The sequence below is a fragment of the Dromiciops gliroides genome, chromosome 4 (genome assembly GCF_019393635.1).
Source record: "Dromiciops gliroides isolate mDroGli1 chromosome 4, mDroGli1.pri, whole genome shotgun sequence".
Taxonomy (NCBI): Eukaryota; Metazoa; Chordata; class Mammalia; order Microbiotheria; family Microbiotheriidae; genus Dromiciops; species Dromiciops gliroides.
This window is the reverse complement of record NC_057864.1, coordinates 42,083,254-42,098,587: the sequence shown is the minus strand read 5'-3', so window position 1 is coordinate 42,098,587 and position 15,334 is coordinate 42,083,254. Positions and strand designations below refer to the sequence as shown.

The following is a 15,334-nucleotide window of genomic DNA, read 5'->3' as shown; positions in this document are numbered from 1 at the left end:
ACCTTCAGGGTTTGTTGCTGTTATTACTTTTTTGTTGTTGTTGTTTGTTTTAGAATGCTTTGTTTTGGCTGGAAGGGTCAATAAAAATCACCTCATTTCATAAGAAACCTTAATCCTGCAAGGCTCAATGATCTCTGTGGAAACTTCTTTTTTTTTTTTTTAACCAATTAACTACCTTACTAGATATTTTTTAGAGTTACTCAGATGGATTAGGTGGTTTCTCATGGTCACACAGCAAGTATGTATCAGAATCCAGATCCAGGATTTATAATGCAAAATCTGTGGCAAGATTTGAATTGTCATATTCCCACTATCTAGGGCCATGCCCCTCATCTAGGTGCTTTAGAGATTTGTTGAATAGAATGATTTGGAAAAAATGTCACAGCTACCCCTTTTCTTTGCTGAGTTGATGCGTCCTCTACTCAAAGTAAACTCAGGGCAGAAGTAAGATACACATGTGGCCTATTGAGGCCCTGGGATCTTTATTTGAATATGGAGCTAATGAGGCAGGCACTGGGCCTTTGGTCCTTTAACTCTAAGGTTTATTTAGGCAGGGATACAAAATTAAAGCAAGGATATGAGGGGCAGGGAGGAAGGAATTCATGACCTCTCCACAGGCTGTACATTTTAACTGGTCTCCCTCAGGCCCAACCCGTGCCCCGTGGTCAGAACCCTAATACAGTGTGGCTTTCAGGAGGTGTGATCTCATTAGGCTGAGAAGCCCCTGGGGGAAGGAGGTTTGCATAGGTGTTTTATGGTTTGTATGTCTTGTCTTAGGACCAAGCCTGAACATCTGGATGCAACTGTTCCCTTTGTCCCATTATCAGGTGTATTTTGTAGCATTTATCAGTAAATACTTTAAACCATGGGCTTTTGCTGCCACAAAAATAAAATATATTGAGGGACAGCTAGGTAGAGCAGTGGATAAATTACCGGCCCTGGATTTGGGAGGACCTGAGTTCAAATCTGACTTCAGACACTTGGCACTTACTAACTATGTGACCCTGGGCAAGTCACTTAACCCTCATTACTCACCAAAAAGAAAAAATATATATATATTGAAAAGGACTTCAATCAGATCGGGTCACTTCTGAGTCTCAGATTCCTCATCCTTAAGGTGAGGGGCTTGGATTTAAAGGCCTCGAAGGTCCTTTTCTGCTCAAAATCTATGTTCCTATGATCCCAAATAAGTACCTCAAACTGAACTATGACATGCTGGAACCAAAGAAGAAGAGCCATTAGGAGTCATCTTGTCCAGACTGCTTAGTTTCTGTAGGAGGAAAACAAAGCTCAGAGAGGTGTTGGGGATTTAGCATCTTGAAACCCCTGGATCCCTTCAAAGCTCAGGCCAAGGGCCACCTCCTTCAAGAGGCCTGTCTTGAATCCCTCAGTTTTGGGGGTGTATATCTATTTTTCTGTACCTGAACCTTATCTGTGAACATGTTGTCTCCCCCTAGTAAAATGTAAACTGCTTGACGTGATGGGTTGTCTCACTTTGGAATTTGTTCCTGCAGAGCCTAGCTATGAGTGTAGCTCCTTGTAGGCATGTAATAAATGCTCACTGATTACTCAGGTACCAAAAGGAAACTGTGGGTTATCAGACGGTGGTTCTGGAGAGAGGAGCCTGTCCCCTTCTTCAGTTCCTGTCAGACTCATAGGTCACAGGATCCTGGATTTAGAATGAGAATACAGAAAGATCATTTTACACATGAGAAAATGAAGGCCCGAGGGAGCCTGCATTTGGAACCAAATCCTTGGAAATGTCGCTCTCTTTCTCCCACAACATGCAATCTGAGGACTCAGCAAAGGTTGTGTACCCCGGCTCAAAGGTCGGTGTTCTGCTGCTGGGGAGAGCAAGGCCTTTGGGATCCCCGCACTGGCTTTTCATCTCCATCATATTTAGTCAGGCTCAAAATGCTGACACGGCGCTAGCCTCTCAAGTCCTCCAGGGGGAGATAGGAAGAAGACCCGTGCACCGTCCAGTTGGAAGCTTATTGTGGCTACACTTAAAAGATGACTTGGTGGAAAACAAAAGCTTGGAGCGCCGAGAGCGGTACAGAGGGGGTCGATGCCTGTGGTTTCACCAGTGCAGAGAAATGCTAGTGTGGAAACGCCCTCTACCACTGCAGTTGGGCAACTCAGAAGCATAGATTGAGAGCTGGAAGGAACCTCAGGCCGTCTAGTCCAAGAGGTCAAGTGATTTCCCCAAGGTCACTCAGCCATTTAACAGCAGAGTCAGGATTTGTACCCAGGTCGAGTCTAAACCCCACACACTGCACCATACTGCCTTGCTTGTCTGTGACTTCTAGTCTGAGGAGCCTGGGGCACTGACAGGGTTGGGACCTGCCCAGGGTGCCAGGCTGCACCACCGGATCTTCTCCTCTGAGGTCAGTCCTCTCAGGAAAGCAGCAGAGATTGCTGACTTTGACTGGACAGGGAGAAGTTAAACATAAAGCAGCTCTTCTTTCCCTGGGAATAAGTGGGGGAGATAGGTGGCCACCATAGCCCTCAGCTGATCGGCTGAGCTCTTTCTTCTGTGGTCCAAATGGCCCTTGAAGAATTTGTTTTGATCTTTTTTCTCTTGAACATTTTTGTATCTTGGGCCTCTTTGGCAATCTGGTAAAATTAAAAAAAAAAACTCACAAACAAAAACAAAACAAAACAAAAAACCCAACAACAACAACAACAAAAAAACAAAAAACAAAAACAAACAAAAAAACCCTGGACTCCTCAGAATCACGATTTTGAATAATTGAAGGAAATAAAAAATTTCAGGTGTACAGTAGTGAAAATAAAGATGTCATCTATTTTTCCATCTAAGTTTATGGTTTCCCTGAAATCTATCCATAAAGCCCAGGTTTAGGGCCTCTGTACTAAATAAATGTGAGTTATTCTTATTGTTATAATTATGACTGATAATATTATTGTTATCAATTCCTTTCCAGTTTATCAAAATAACTCAAAATTACATTATCAGAAGCATTTTACACTATAATTTAATCTCCCAAATTACTCCCCACATTAGAGGTCATCAGTATTCTAATGACTATGTATACTGTTCTATTACCAGACCTGTAAAGTGATGGATTTATAATAAACTCTTGGAAATTAAAAAAAAAAAGGAAGGTCATCATTTAAAATGTTATCATCATCTTTATTATTATAACAATAATAAATCTCCACGACAGTGTCATTCTGATTTCTCATCCCTGGAGCTGATGACCCTGAATTCTTAAAGTACACTCCCAGTACATTTGAAGCTAGGGCAGATTCTATCAAGCAGGAAAGGATTCATTGGTAGACTGGATGTCTTGTTTTCTGAGAACCAGCCTCAGGTTCATTTATTGGCTGGTTGCTCCATGAGGATGAAATTTCTGGCCACTGGCAACACACAATGACCACTTCCAGAGGCAGGATTTCTTAACCTTTTTTTTTTTTTTTTGCACAGGATAAAACCCTCTCCATAATATATACAAATATATGTCTACAAAGGAAAAAAAATTTTATTGAAATAGTTATTAAAATACTTTTTTTTAGAAAAAATTCATGGACCCCAAGTTAATAACCCCCAAATGAAGACATTTTTGAAACCTGGAGAGTACCTACACTTAAGAAAACACAAATGCTTCAAACATTGAAATCATTACAGTTTTATATTCATAAAGTTCCTACCTAAAAACACACCCATATAGCTATGTCCTTAAAAAATTAATTTTAAAAAATAAAAAAGAAATTAATTAGCGGGGACAGCTAGGTGGCACAGTGGATAAAGCACCGGCCCTGGATTCAGGAGGACCTGAGTTAAAATCCGGCCTCAAACACTTGATATTTACTAGCTCTGTGACCCTGGGCAAAGTCACTTAACCCTCATTGCCCCGCCAAAAAAAAAAAATTAATTAACTTTCCTAGTTAGAATCAATGTTTTGCAGCCTGGCCAACATATAAAAGACATGCGTGTATATATGTGTGTGTGCATGTCTTTTATATGTATATATACACACATACATATATACATATATGTATACATATATTCATATAAACATATGTTGTCTTGTGACTGTGTAAATATGTGTATGTGTGCTAGAGATTGGATCCAGTGTTTCATTTTAAAAGAGAACTACCAGATGAGGAAATCCCCTCTGCTAGTATAGGTCAACCCCTTCCCTATAGCTTCCAGTCTTACAGAGCTGCCTAACACTGAACAGTGAAACAACTTTGGGTTTCACATCAGCAGTGTGTATCTGAGTAGGGACCTGATCCCAGGTCTTCCTAACCCCTCAGTCATCTCATTCTACTGTCATGCTCCTTTTCTTCTGCATATAATACATTTAAATAAAACTACTGTTTGCTTTATTCTCTGTTCCTTAATGATGGTCATAAGCAAGCATTTTTAAGCACTATTGAGGTGACTTGTTTCTGACAGATAATGATGACAGAGTTATATGTTATTAGAAACAAGGTCAAAGTCCTCAGCAAATGGCTGTGAGTAACTTTTAAGAACCACCCCAGGCTCTTATATGTATATATATATATATATATAGCAGCAAGAGATGAGTTTCCTAGACCGACCTTTTCCCAAGTCAGCCATGGTATCATTTAAAATGTTTCTTTTAACCTTGGCCCTGTACCTGCTCCAGGGGGCAGGGGCATCCCTCATTAAGCTGAATAACAATGGCTATGAAGATGTGGTCATTGCAATTGACCCAGATGTGCAAGAGGATGAAAACCTGATTCAGCAAATAAAGGTAGGAGAGATGTTCAATGTTTGTTCTCCAGTTTTATTTGAAATGTGAAATGGGCCTGTGCATATATGGGGGGAATCTTCATTGCTGATTTTTTTTGTTTGAAAGGGATCTTGGTATTTCATTGGCTTGCAAGCTCCATATGAACTGACAGTATGAGGCAAGCAAGAAAATGGATACAATCTTTTAAACATGTTTTATCAATGCCTTTTTGCATTGATATTTGCATTCGTTCAACTTAAAGGGGAAGTTCTTTTCTCAGAAGTAACTATCATTAATGACCGATTCTGAGTCCCTGATAGCACATAATGATACATTTGGAGCAGTCATCCAATATGCTTTGCCAGTCCCTACCAACAAGAAATCCCATTTTCTACATATTCCATTTTCCTTCTGCCTTGTAGTTCCTTGTTCCCTACTAGAAGTCAGTGGGTATCATAGCTTACAGGGCACAGGGCACAGGGAATTCTCCTGCCCTCAGCTGCCAGATACCGGTCCCTGGAGCAATCCCCTCTGCTGCCAACAAGGAGCAGAATTACTCATTGGGAATATTCTGTAGGTATGTGTCCAATTTTCCCCCAGCAGAAAGACTTCCTTCAAGGCAGAGGCAGTTTGCTTTTTGCCTTTTTATTCTCTGTGCCTGTCCCAGAACAGATTCTTCAGAAATGGCTGTCACCTAATGTAGGCATTTGAGACATTCATATCACAACTGATACTTATATGCCATCTTAAGGGAAGCCAGAGAACCAGAACTGGAGTCACAAGGACCCGAGTGCAAAATTGGCCTCAGATCCTTCCTAGCTGTGTGACCCTGGGCAAGTCACTTCAGCCTGTTTGCCTCAGTTTCCTCATCTGTAAAATGAGTGGGAGAAGGAAATGAATGGCAAACCACTCCAGGATCTTTGCCAAGAAACCCCAAATGGGGCACAAAGAGTCAGACATAACTGAACAACAATGTCATTCAAGGCTCAAACCTCCATTTTAGCAAATAAGGAAACAGGACCTGAAAGGCTGAGTGAGTCCCCTATGATCACACAGCTAGCTGAGCATGAGCTAGAATTTGAATGCCAATTTCAGCATCCTTCAAATACTGTGACCCCTCTCACTAGCCCATGGTTCTTGTAGGAACTCTTAACCTTTTTTGTGTCATGAATACTTTGAGTAGTCTGGAGAAGTGCCTGGAACCCTGCTCAGAATAATGTTTTCAAATAAATGCAGAAAATACAGAGGATTCCAAAGGTTAGTGCAAATAAGGAGGTGATTTCTTTTCCCCATCCAAGTTCGGGGACTCCCGGAAATCTATGTGTGGTTCAGAATCCCCATTCTAGAGAAATCCTGCAAATTTCAGGCTATGGGAAAATAGGATACTGGCATTGCTCACAAAGGATAGGGGGCTGAAAACTGACAAAAGAGAAAGGAACCCAAAATATGCATTCTTTTGGGGGGGGGCAAAGAGGGTGAAGTGACTTGCCCAGGGTCACACAGCTAGTAAGTGTCAAGTGTCTGAGGCTGGATTTGAACTCAGGTCCTCCTGACTCCAGGGCTGGTGCTCTATCCACTGCGCCACCCAGCTGCCCCCCCCCAAGCATATTCTGACTCCTGGCAGAAAGATGATTAAACATTTTAAGCATCTTGATTTGGCGCAGACTCGAATTCAATCTAGTTAAAGACAGGGAACTGTCCAATGGCTCCAGGACAAAGGAGATTGTCAGGAAGTAAAGCATCTTCCACCACTGCCCTCTCTACACATTCTGAATGGGCAGAATGCCCATCATCAAGGAGAGAGAGAGAGCGGGAGTGAGGACCTGGGCACTGGGCAGAGCAAGATCAGCTCCAGCTGGGACCAGCTTATCTCTCACCAACTCTTCCCTCCACTGGAGGAATTGATCCTGAGCCCGCAGTGACAAGGATAAGCAATTGTTCCAGTGTGGGTGGTTTGATGGTCAGCCTCCCTCCATTGCTAAGAATGATTTCTGCCCAGCAGAAGCAGCCTTTTGTGCTTCCATAATTCATACTGTACCTTGGACCCTGGGGAATTCCATTCTTGATACACCAGGAAGGATTCCTGCCTCCCTCAGTGTCCCTTTGTATGCATCTGTGTGTCTCCCTTCAGGGGTGGCTGCAAGAGGGGACAGGCCCTTGTGAGAACTGGGCACAGATGAACAACGAGGCTATGCCCCCCCTTTCACCGGAGAGTTTGGTACTTATCCAAGGGGTAGAGCAGTGGTCAAGCTGGGATTCAAGGCCCACTGTGTGGGGATCAAAGTCCCATGCCTTTCATCACACCAGCCTGATACACTCGAATGCCTCAGCCTCCTCCCACACCTACTGGTGAAGCCAACGCTGCTTTTTACTCAGATTCGTTTCCGTTCAGTCAGTAAACATTTATTCAGTACCTATTATGTGCCAAGCACTGTACTGAGGGCTGGGGACATGAGGAAAGACAAAAGGCGTTCCTGTTCTCCAGGAACATAGAGGTAAACCACATGAAGGAGAAATTGGAGATAACCAGCAGAGAGAGGGCAGCAGAATAAAGTCAAACTTCTGAAGGCTTACTGTAGATGGTGAGCTCGGATGGGAAGCCAGAGTGTTCCAGGCATGAGGGGTGGCCAGGGGAAATGGAAGGCTGGGAGATGTTTTGGGAAAAGCAAGGAGGCTGGCATCCCTGGATGTCAGGTATAAGGAGACTGGAAAGGCATGAGGAGCAAGGTTATGAAAGGCTCCAAATGCCAGACAGGATTTTGGATTTGACTCTAGAAGTGACAGGGAGTCACCGGAGTTTCCTGAGTGGGTGAGACAGTCAGATCTGCCCTTTGGGGAAGATCAGACAGCAGCACTGAGGGTGACCTGCAGTGGGGAGAGACTCGTGGCACCATTCATTATGCACTTCTTTGGTGGACCATTGTGTTCAATTTAACAAGATTTACTGAGTTCCTAGGACATGGAAGAAACGCTGCTGAGCACTGGGAATACAAAGTCAGAAATGAAAACTAGTTCCTTCCATGACAGAACTTACATTTCACTGGAATCAAGGAACAGACAAGTAAATAACAAGACAACCTGTGAAGGGAGAGGGCATGAATCAGGAGGGGAACCAGGAAGATTTCTTTAAGAGGCAGCAGGTGAGCCGGGTCTGGCATGAATGAAACCACAGGACCCCCAGAAGTGGAGCAAGTGCCTTGTAGGCAGGGGGGTCCTGGCCGGCCTCTGCTGGCAGGGACAGGTGGGACACATGCTGTGAAAGGTTGGAAATGAAAAGCCAAGGAGTTTGTATTTAATGCTAGATTCAATAGGATTTAAGATTGGACTTTGCAACAGCCTGATGGTTGGCTTCCCTGCCTCCAATCCGTCCTTCACTAAGCTGTCAAAGTGATCTTCCTAAAACAGAGGTCTGGCCACGTAATCTTCCCACCCCCCAATGCACTCCAGTGGCTCCCTATCACCTCCAGTATCCAATACAAAATGCTTAGGTTGGCATTTGTCAATGGATCAGAACCAGCCTCTAACCTGTGAATGGCTGGAGCCAAACAGAACAAGCTAGAGAAGGGAGAGTCAGGAACTGAAGAGAAGTTGACTTTCAAAGCGAGGAAAATGGCTCACAAGCAAGAACACATGTGATGGGGGCCCTGCCCTTAGTGGGGAGGCCACAGGCAGTGTGAGATCTCGATACGTAGACCAATGGCTGCCCAGTGAGCTGTAGCCTTGACAGTGAGGGGTAACAGCAAGAATATGACAGGTTTGATTCACTGCAGGACCTTCCAAGTTTGTCTAGTGCTTGTTCCAGCTCAGAGAACACCTGGTGATTTTACCAGCTGGTGAGATCATCCAGAGGGTGATCACAAGTGATTGTTGTCCTGGCAAGCTCAGGGCAAGCTTATTTGCTGGGTCTTAGCTCTAGAAAACAGGGGGTTTCCTCCTATTTTGTCACATTCAAAGTCCTTCACAACCTAGCTCCCTCTTACTCTTCCAATCTTTTTACACCTTTTTTGACCTTGATGAACTCTCTGGTTGCTGTTCTTCTCACCATCTCCTAACTACTTTACTCTGCCTGTTCCCCATGCCTGGAACTCCCTCTTTTCTTATCTACACCTCCTGGGCTCCCTTCCAGCCCCAGCTAAGATCCCGCCTCCTAAAGAAAGCCTTTCTGGATCTCTCTCCATTCTAGCATTTTTTCTCTGCTGATTCTTTCGGAGCAGAACTACTTACTTACTTACCCTCATCTCCTGGCATCGATCACATTTCCCTTTGTATTATAATGATGTGCATATATGGCTCTCCAGCCCTGCCCACCTCCCATTAGACTGGAAACTCCTAAACAGTAGGGCCTGTGTTGTGGCCATCTTTCTATCCCCAGTGGTGTTTTGCAAATGTCAGGTACTTAAAAGCTGTTTGTTGAACTGAATTTAATTGAATTGTGTCCTGTTGACAGTGAAGTCCCTTAGTCATGCTAAGCATGGGGAGGAACAATCTCAGGAGCCCACTAGGACATGTATCAAGCCTTGGATGGTTTAGAACTAACTTACAAAGCTACTAAGTTTCATGATAAAGGCTGGAGAAGCTTCAGCAAAGACCCTTACAGCACCCCAATCAGTCTGTCCTCACGGAAAAGCTGTCTAATTGTGAGGCAAGGAGGACAATGTTCCTTATTTCACAGAGGAGGGCACTGAGACCTGGTTTAAATGTCTTCTTCAAAATGACAGGATTTATGAGGGTATTAGGATGGCAAGCCTGACCCTCGAACCCAGAACACCTGACTCCCACTCCAGGACTGCTTCCACCCTACTATACTACCTTAGCCTCATTTAGGTCAATGTAGACAATAAAGGGCCCACAAATGGAAATAATGGCTATAGTAACTACAGCAAAATGAATTCCTGGAAATTAAGTGAGCCTGTCATATGGCCAATTAATGAGAAGCACTTATTAAGCACCTATGATATGCTAGGCACAGAGGACACAAATAAAAGGAATAAAACAAGTCATACTCTCAGGGAACTTCCATTCTACTGGATGATGGGAGCTTCAAAGGCACAACATGGGTGGACAGCCTGTGTGTTCTATTGATACACCCTCAGGAGTTCTAGAGAGGGACCTCTGCTATGCTGGGAGACGTCCCAAAGAGAAGAGACAGCCTGGGCAAAGGCCTCATGTGATTAAAAGGCATGGATGGGTTGTATCAGTAGGTAGAGAGAAGACCCCTATGAAAGAAAACAGATGCATGGAAATATAGAAGTCAATACAACAAAGCCCCAGCCTCAGTTGTGAGACGACACTGGAATTATAATTTGTTTTAAGATACGTAACGTTGAGCACATTAAACATTTTTTAAAAATTTTTATTTAAAGTTTTGAGTTCCAAATTCTATGCCTCCCTCCCACCTGCCTCCCTGAGATGGTACGCAATCACATATAGGTTATACATGTGCAATTATGTAAAACATTTCCATATTAGTCATTTCATATAAGAAGACTCAAATATAAGAAAAATGAATGAAAGTGGGAAATAGCATGCTTCAGTGTGTATTCCATCAATAGCAGTTCTTTCTCTGGAGGCAGATACTATGCCTCATCAATAGTCCTTCACGGTTGTCTTAGATCATTGTATTGCTAGAATAGCTGTCATTCCCAGTTCTTCACTGAACAATATTGCTGTTACTGTGTACAATGTTCTCCTGGTTTGGTTCACTTCACTATACATCAGTTCACCTAAGTCTTCCCAGGTTTTTCTGAAACCATCTTTCTTAGCATTTCTTATAGCACAATAACATTCCATCACAATCATATACCACAGCTTATTCAGCCATTCCCCAATTGGTGGTCATCCCTTTGATTTCCAATTCTTAGCCACCACAAAGAAGCTACTATAAATAAGTTTGTACAAATAGGTCTTTTTCACTGATCCAATCATTCTGGAGAACAACTTGGAACTAAGCCCAAAGGGTTATGAGAGTGTTCATGCCCTTTGACCCAATAATACCACTACTAGGTCCGTATCCCAAAGAGATCATAGAAAAGGGAAAAGGACCCATATGTACAAAATATTTATAGCAGCTCTCTTTGTGGTGGCAAAGAACTGGAAATTGAGGGAATGCCCATCAACTGGAGAATGGCCAAACAAGTTGTGGTATATGAACGTAATAGAATACTATTGTACTGTAAGAAATGATGAGCAGGCAGATTTCAGAAAAACCTGAACAGACTTAAGTGGACTGATGCTGAGTGAAGGGAGCAGAACCAGGAGAACATTGTACACAGTAACGGCAACATTGTGTGATGATCAACTGTGACAGACTTGGCTCTTCCCAGTAGTGAAACAATCCAAGACAATGCCAAAGAACTCATGATGGAACATGTTCTCCACATCTAGAAAAAAGAATTGTGGATTCTGAATACAGATTGAACCATACTGTTTCTACTTTTGGGATGTTGCTTTTTTCTTTTTTGAGGTTTTCCCCTTGTGTTCTGATTCTTCTTTCACAATATGACAAATGCGGAAATATGTTTAATATGATTGTACATATATAACCTATATCAGATTGCTTTCCATCTGGGGGTGGGGAGGTAGGGAGGGAGAAAAAATTTGGAAGTAAAAATCTTATGAAAACAAATGTTGACAATTATCTTTAAATGTAACTACAAAATAATAAAATACTTTTATGATTTAAATAAAAAAACAAATAGGTTTTTTTTTCTCTTTTGGGGGGATGTCTTTGGAATTTAAACCTAGCAGTGGTATTGCTGGATCACAGTATGCACAGTTTTATAGTCCTTTGAGCATAGTTCCAAAAGTTTGAATACAATTTTTAACAAAACCCTTGCATTGTCATGGTGTACCCCTGATTCTCAGTGTCTGTCCACGGCTGTAGGCCTATGTAAGTATATGTTTAACATATAGAGAAACAGTTGGGGGTAAACATGGATTGGAGCACTTCCCAGGCTACTTAGGGTCCATGTGTGTACTCTGGCCTATTTCTAAACAGTGGGTATGACCAAGACACTAAAGAGGCAATAGAGTATGCCAGACTGAACAGTACAAGCATGTCCACATTTCTCCATTTTCACCTGGTTAAAGTACTTTGGTACTTTTATATTAGCCATCTTCTTTGTGAGGTTAAATGATTGTTGTGTATGCCTCTGTCAGCTATCAGGTTTTCTGATGGGTTTCTTCTTTCTATGTAGGACATGGTGTCAGAGGCTTCAATTTACCTGTATGGGGCCACAGAAAAAAGATTTTACTTCAAAGGAGTCTCCATCTTGATTCCTGACACATGGCAGGCAAAAACAGACTATAAGAAACCAAAACTTGAGACCTACAAAAATGTAAGATCATCACTCAATTTTAATGAGCATTATTTTTATAAAACAACATTTTTATTAAACATTAGGTCATGTGTGACCTAAATGTTTAAAAATATAATGCTGTAATAATTAATTATTTTCCCATAATCTTTCAATCCAAATATTGCAAGTTTTGTTTATGATATTCTATATAACAAAAAGTTTTTTTTTTTAAAAACCATTTCTAGGCAGACATCGTCATTGAAGTCCCTAATCCCGCAGGCAATGATGTTCCACGAACTGACCAGTTGGGACTGTGTGGAGAGAAGGGAGAGAGAATTCATTTAACTCCAGACATCGTATTGGGGAAAAAGTTGAATGAGTATGGGCCACCAGGTATAGTTACTGATAAAAGTTTGGTAATGCATGACATCTACAGCATATTTCATAAATTAAGTTTCATAGTATACAAAGGAGAGAGTTCTCTTTATTTGAAAGTGCAGATTAGCCAAAAAGCTTCCAGGGACATTCCTTATTTTTATCTAATAAGGGCTAGCAGTATTTCACTTCTCCTTTGGAAGTGTAATTGTTTTAGACCAGTTTTCTCTAAACTTTTTTGACTGCCCTCCCCATCAGTTAAAAAAAATTCTTTAGGGGTTGAATGGAGGTTGGATTGGACTGGAGAGACCTTTGAGGCAGGCAGACCCACCAGCAGGATATTGTGATAGTCCAGGTGTGAGGTGATGAGGGCCTACACCAGAGTGTTGGCAGTATCAGATGAGAGAAGGGGCCATATTCAAGAGATGCTGCAAAGGTGAAATCAACAGACCTTGGCAACAGATTGGATGTTGGGGGCAAGACATAATGAGGAGTCCTGGGTGACCCCCAGGTTGTGAGCTTGAGGGGCCAAGAGGATGGTGTTGCCATCTACAGTAATAGGGTTAAAGAGAAAGATGATGAGTTCAGTTTTAGACATACTGAGTTTAAGACGTCTACTGGACAAGAGTTCAAGATGTCTGAAGGGCAGTTGGAGATGGGAGACTGGAGGTCAGCAGAGAGATTAGGGCAGGAGAGGTTGGTTTGAGAATCACCAGGATAGAGATGGTAATGAAATCCATGGGATGTGATGGATTACCAAGTGAAATTGCATGAGGGGAGAAGGGGGCCCACCTTCAAACTCTGTAAGACACCTCTTTGGTTAATACCTTGGCTCCCAAGGGATCTACATTAGACACCACTCTTCTAGAGAACATATCCAATTAAAGTATTTCTAAAACAAAAAGTTGTTGAATCAGTGTGACACACAATAAGAACATAAAAATCTCATATTTCTCCATAAGGATTCAGGCATCTAAGCATAACAGATTATTAAAACAACAGGAATCACATAGAATTAATTTGGTTTTTAACATGCAATAAATATTACTAAGTACTTACCATGTGTGAGCCACTGCATAACATAAGGTGTAGATGATACAGAGGTAAAAATGAAACATTCTCTACCCTCAGGTAGCCCAGAGTTTACTGGAAGGATACAAAATGGACACAGAATTAGGAAACAGAGCAAGGAGGAAAGAGGAAACAAGAGAAATCAGCCAATGAACTCTGGGAAGATTTGAAAAGAAACTGAGTATGCACTTATGGGTGGGGGTATCAAGGATGTCTTCACAGAAGAGGTGGTACTAAAAGAGAATTTTGAACAAAGATGAGGAATCTGAAAGGTACATGATAAAAAGGGAGCCCATCCTAGAAATGGGGCAGAGCTTGGGCAAATATCTAGAGACAGGAGATTGCATGTTTAGCTCTGGGAACAGCAAATTATTCAGTTTGAAGCAGAGATAAGGAAGGAGTATATTCTAGGCATGCAGGACTACTAGTATTCAATGTAATAAATGTACCAGGGGCCATCACAGAACACAAAATACCCAAGGGATAGAAAACACAGACATCATTTAGCATATGCTCAGTGTGGGAAAACTGAGAGATAGTCCATTGCTATCTATCCAAGGTCAAAAAATCTATACAAAGATAAACTCCTCCCCTAGAGTGTTGGTTAGGCTCTCTCTGATAGATTCATGTGGGGGGTATGGACTAGAGTCACATAAGATGGGCAAACATGGATGGACTGAAATCTGTACCACTGATGACTATAACTGAATTAATGAGATCACAGATCCATCCAATTATTTAAGAGTAAGGGATAATGGGGAAGAAAGGTAGGAAGGAAACTTTTATCTATCATTTATTATGTGCTAGGTACTGTTCTAAGTGCTTTACAAATATCATCTCAGGGGCAGCTAGGTGGCGCAGTGGATAGAGCACAGGCCCTGGAGTCAGGAGTACCTGAGTTCAAATCTGGCCTCAGACACTTAACACTTACTAGCTGTGTGACCCTGGGCAAGTCACTTAAACCCAATTGCCTCACTAAAATATATATATATATATATATCATCTCAGTTCATTCTCACAACAACCTTGAGAGGTAGGTGATGTTAGGATCTCCAATTAACAATGGAAGAACATGAAACAAAAGTTAAAAGATCTACCCAGGATCACACAGCTAGTAAGTGTCTGAGGACAGATTTGAACTTGCATCTTCCTGACTTCAGCTGCAGTGCTCTAGGCACTGCTTTATCTAGCTGGCTTGAATAGTACACCAGCAGTCATGAAATAGGAAAGATATAGAAGAAGAGCCTCATTGCCCTGGCTAGTTTCTCTACAAGTGATCTGTGGGAGACCATGAATAAGAATTTCATGGTACAAGAAACCATGACTAGTGTGAGATCTGCATCAATGAAGAGAATACTCACAAATATCTAAGAGAATACCCACAGAACCATTGAATTGTGGAAGTAATTATATTTTTGCATTTCCAATATCTTCCCACAGGTAAAATCTTAGTTCATGAGTGGGCCCATTTACGGTGGGGAGTGTTTGAGGAATACAATGAAGAAGAGCATTTCTACCAGTCTAATGGAAAAAATGTACCAGTGAAGTATGATTATCTTCCTTTAACTTTTTGCAAACCACATCAGACTGAAATCATCTCCTCTTGAGTTAATGTTTAAAAGATTTCAGTTGTCAGGATAGTTTTTCTTTTCATCTACAGACCACCACATTGATGTATGTGTCCTCAATTTCACTGTAGCCTTCTTTATATAATATGTAACAGGCTCCTACCCCACCATACTTCAAGACAGAGGCACTTATATCAAAGTACAGAAATTTTTCTGAATCTGAGGCACAAAATCATCAAAGACCAACTCTTCAGTGTCACTATATATGTCTGGAACACAGAGACACATACAAACATGG

The 15,334-nt window shown here is 41.9% G+C and overlaps 1 protein-coding gene across 1 annotated transcript in view; it reads left to right on the top strand.

Annotated features, from left to right (window-relative positions):
• The first annotated feature begins 4,586 nt into the window (after nucleotides 1-4,586).
• Nucleotides 4,587-15,334, top strand: part of LOC122754578 (calcium-activated chloride channel regulator 1-like) — a 38,174-nt gene continuing 27,426 nt past the window's right edge. The window contains exons 1-4 of the mRNA XM_044003110.1: nucleotides 4,587-4,745; nucleotides 11,921-12,061; nucleotides 12,268-12,415; nucleotides 14,909-15,014. Coding sequence (XP_043859045.1) covers nucleotides 4,587-4,745; nucleotides 11,921-12,061; nucleotides 12,268-12,415; nucleotides 14,909-15,014 — 554 coding nt within the window. The remainder of the gene's footprint in view (nucleotides 4,746-11,920; nucleotides 12,062-12,267; nucleotides 12,416-14,908; nucleotides 15,015-15,334) is intronic.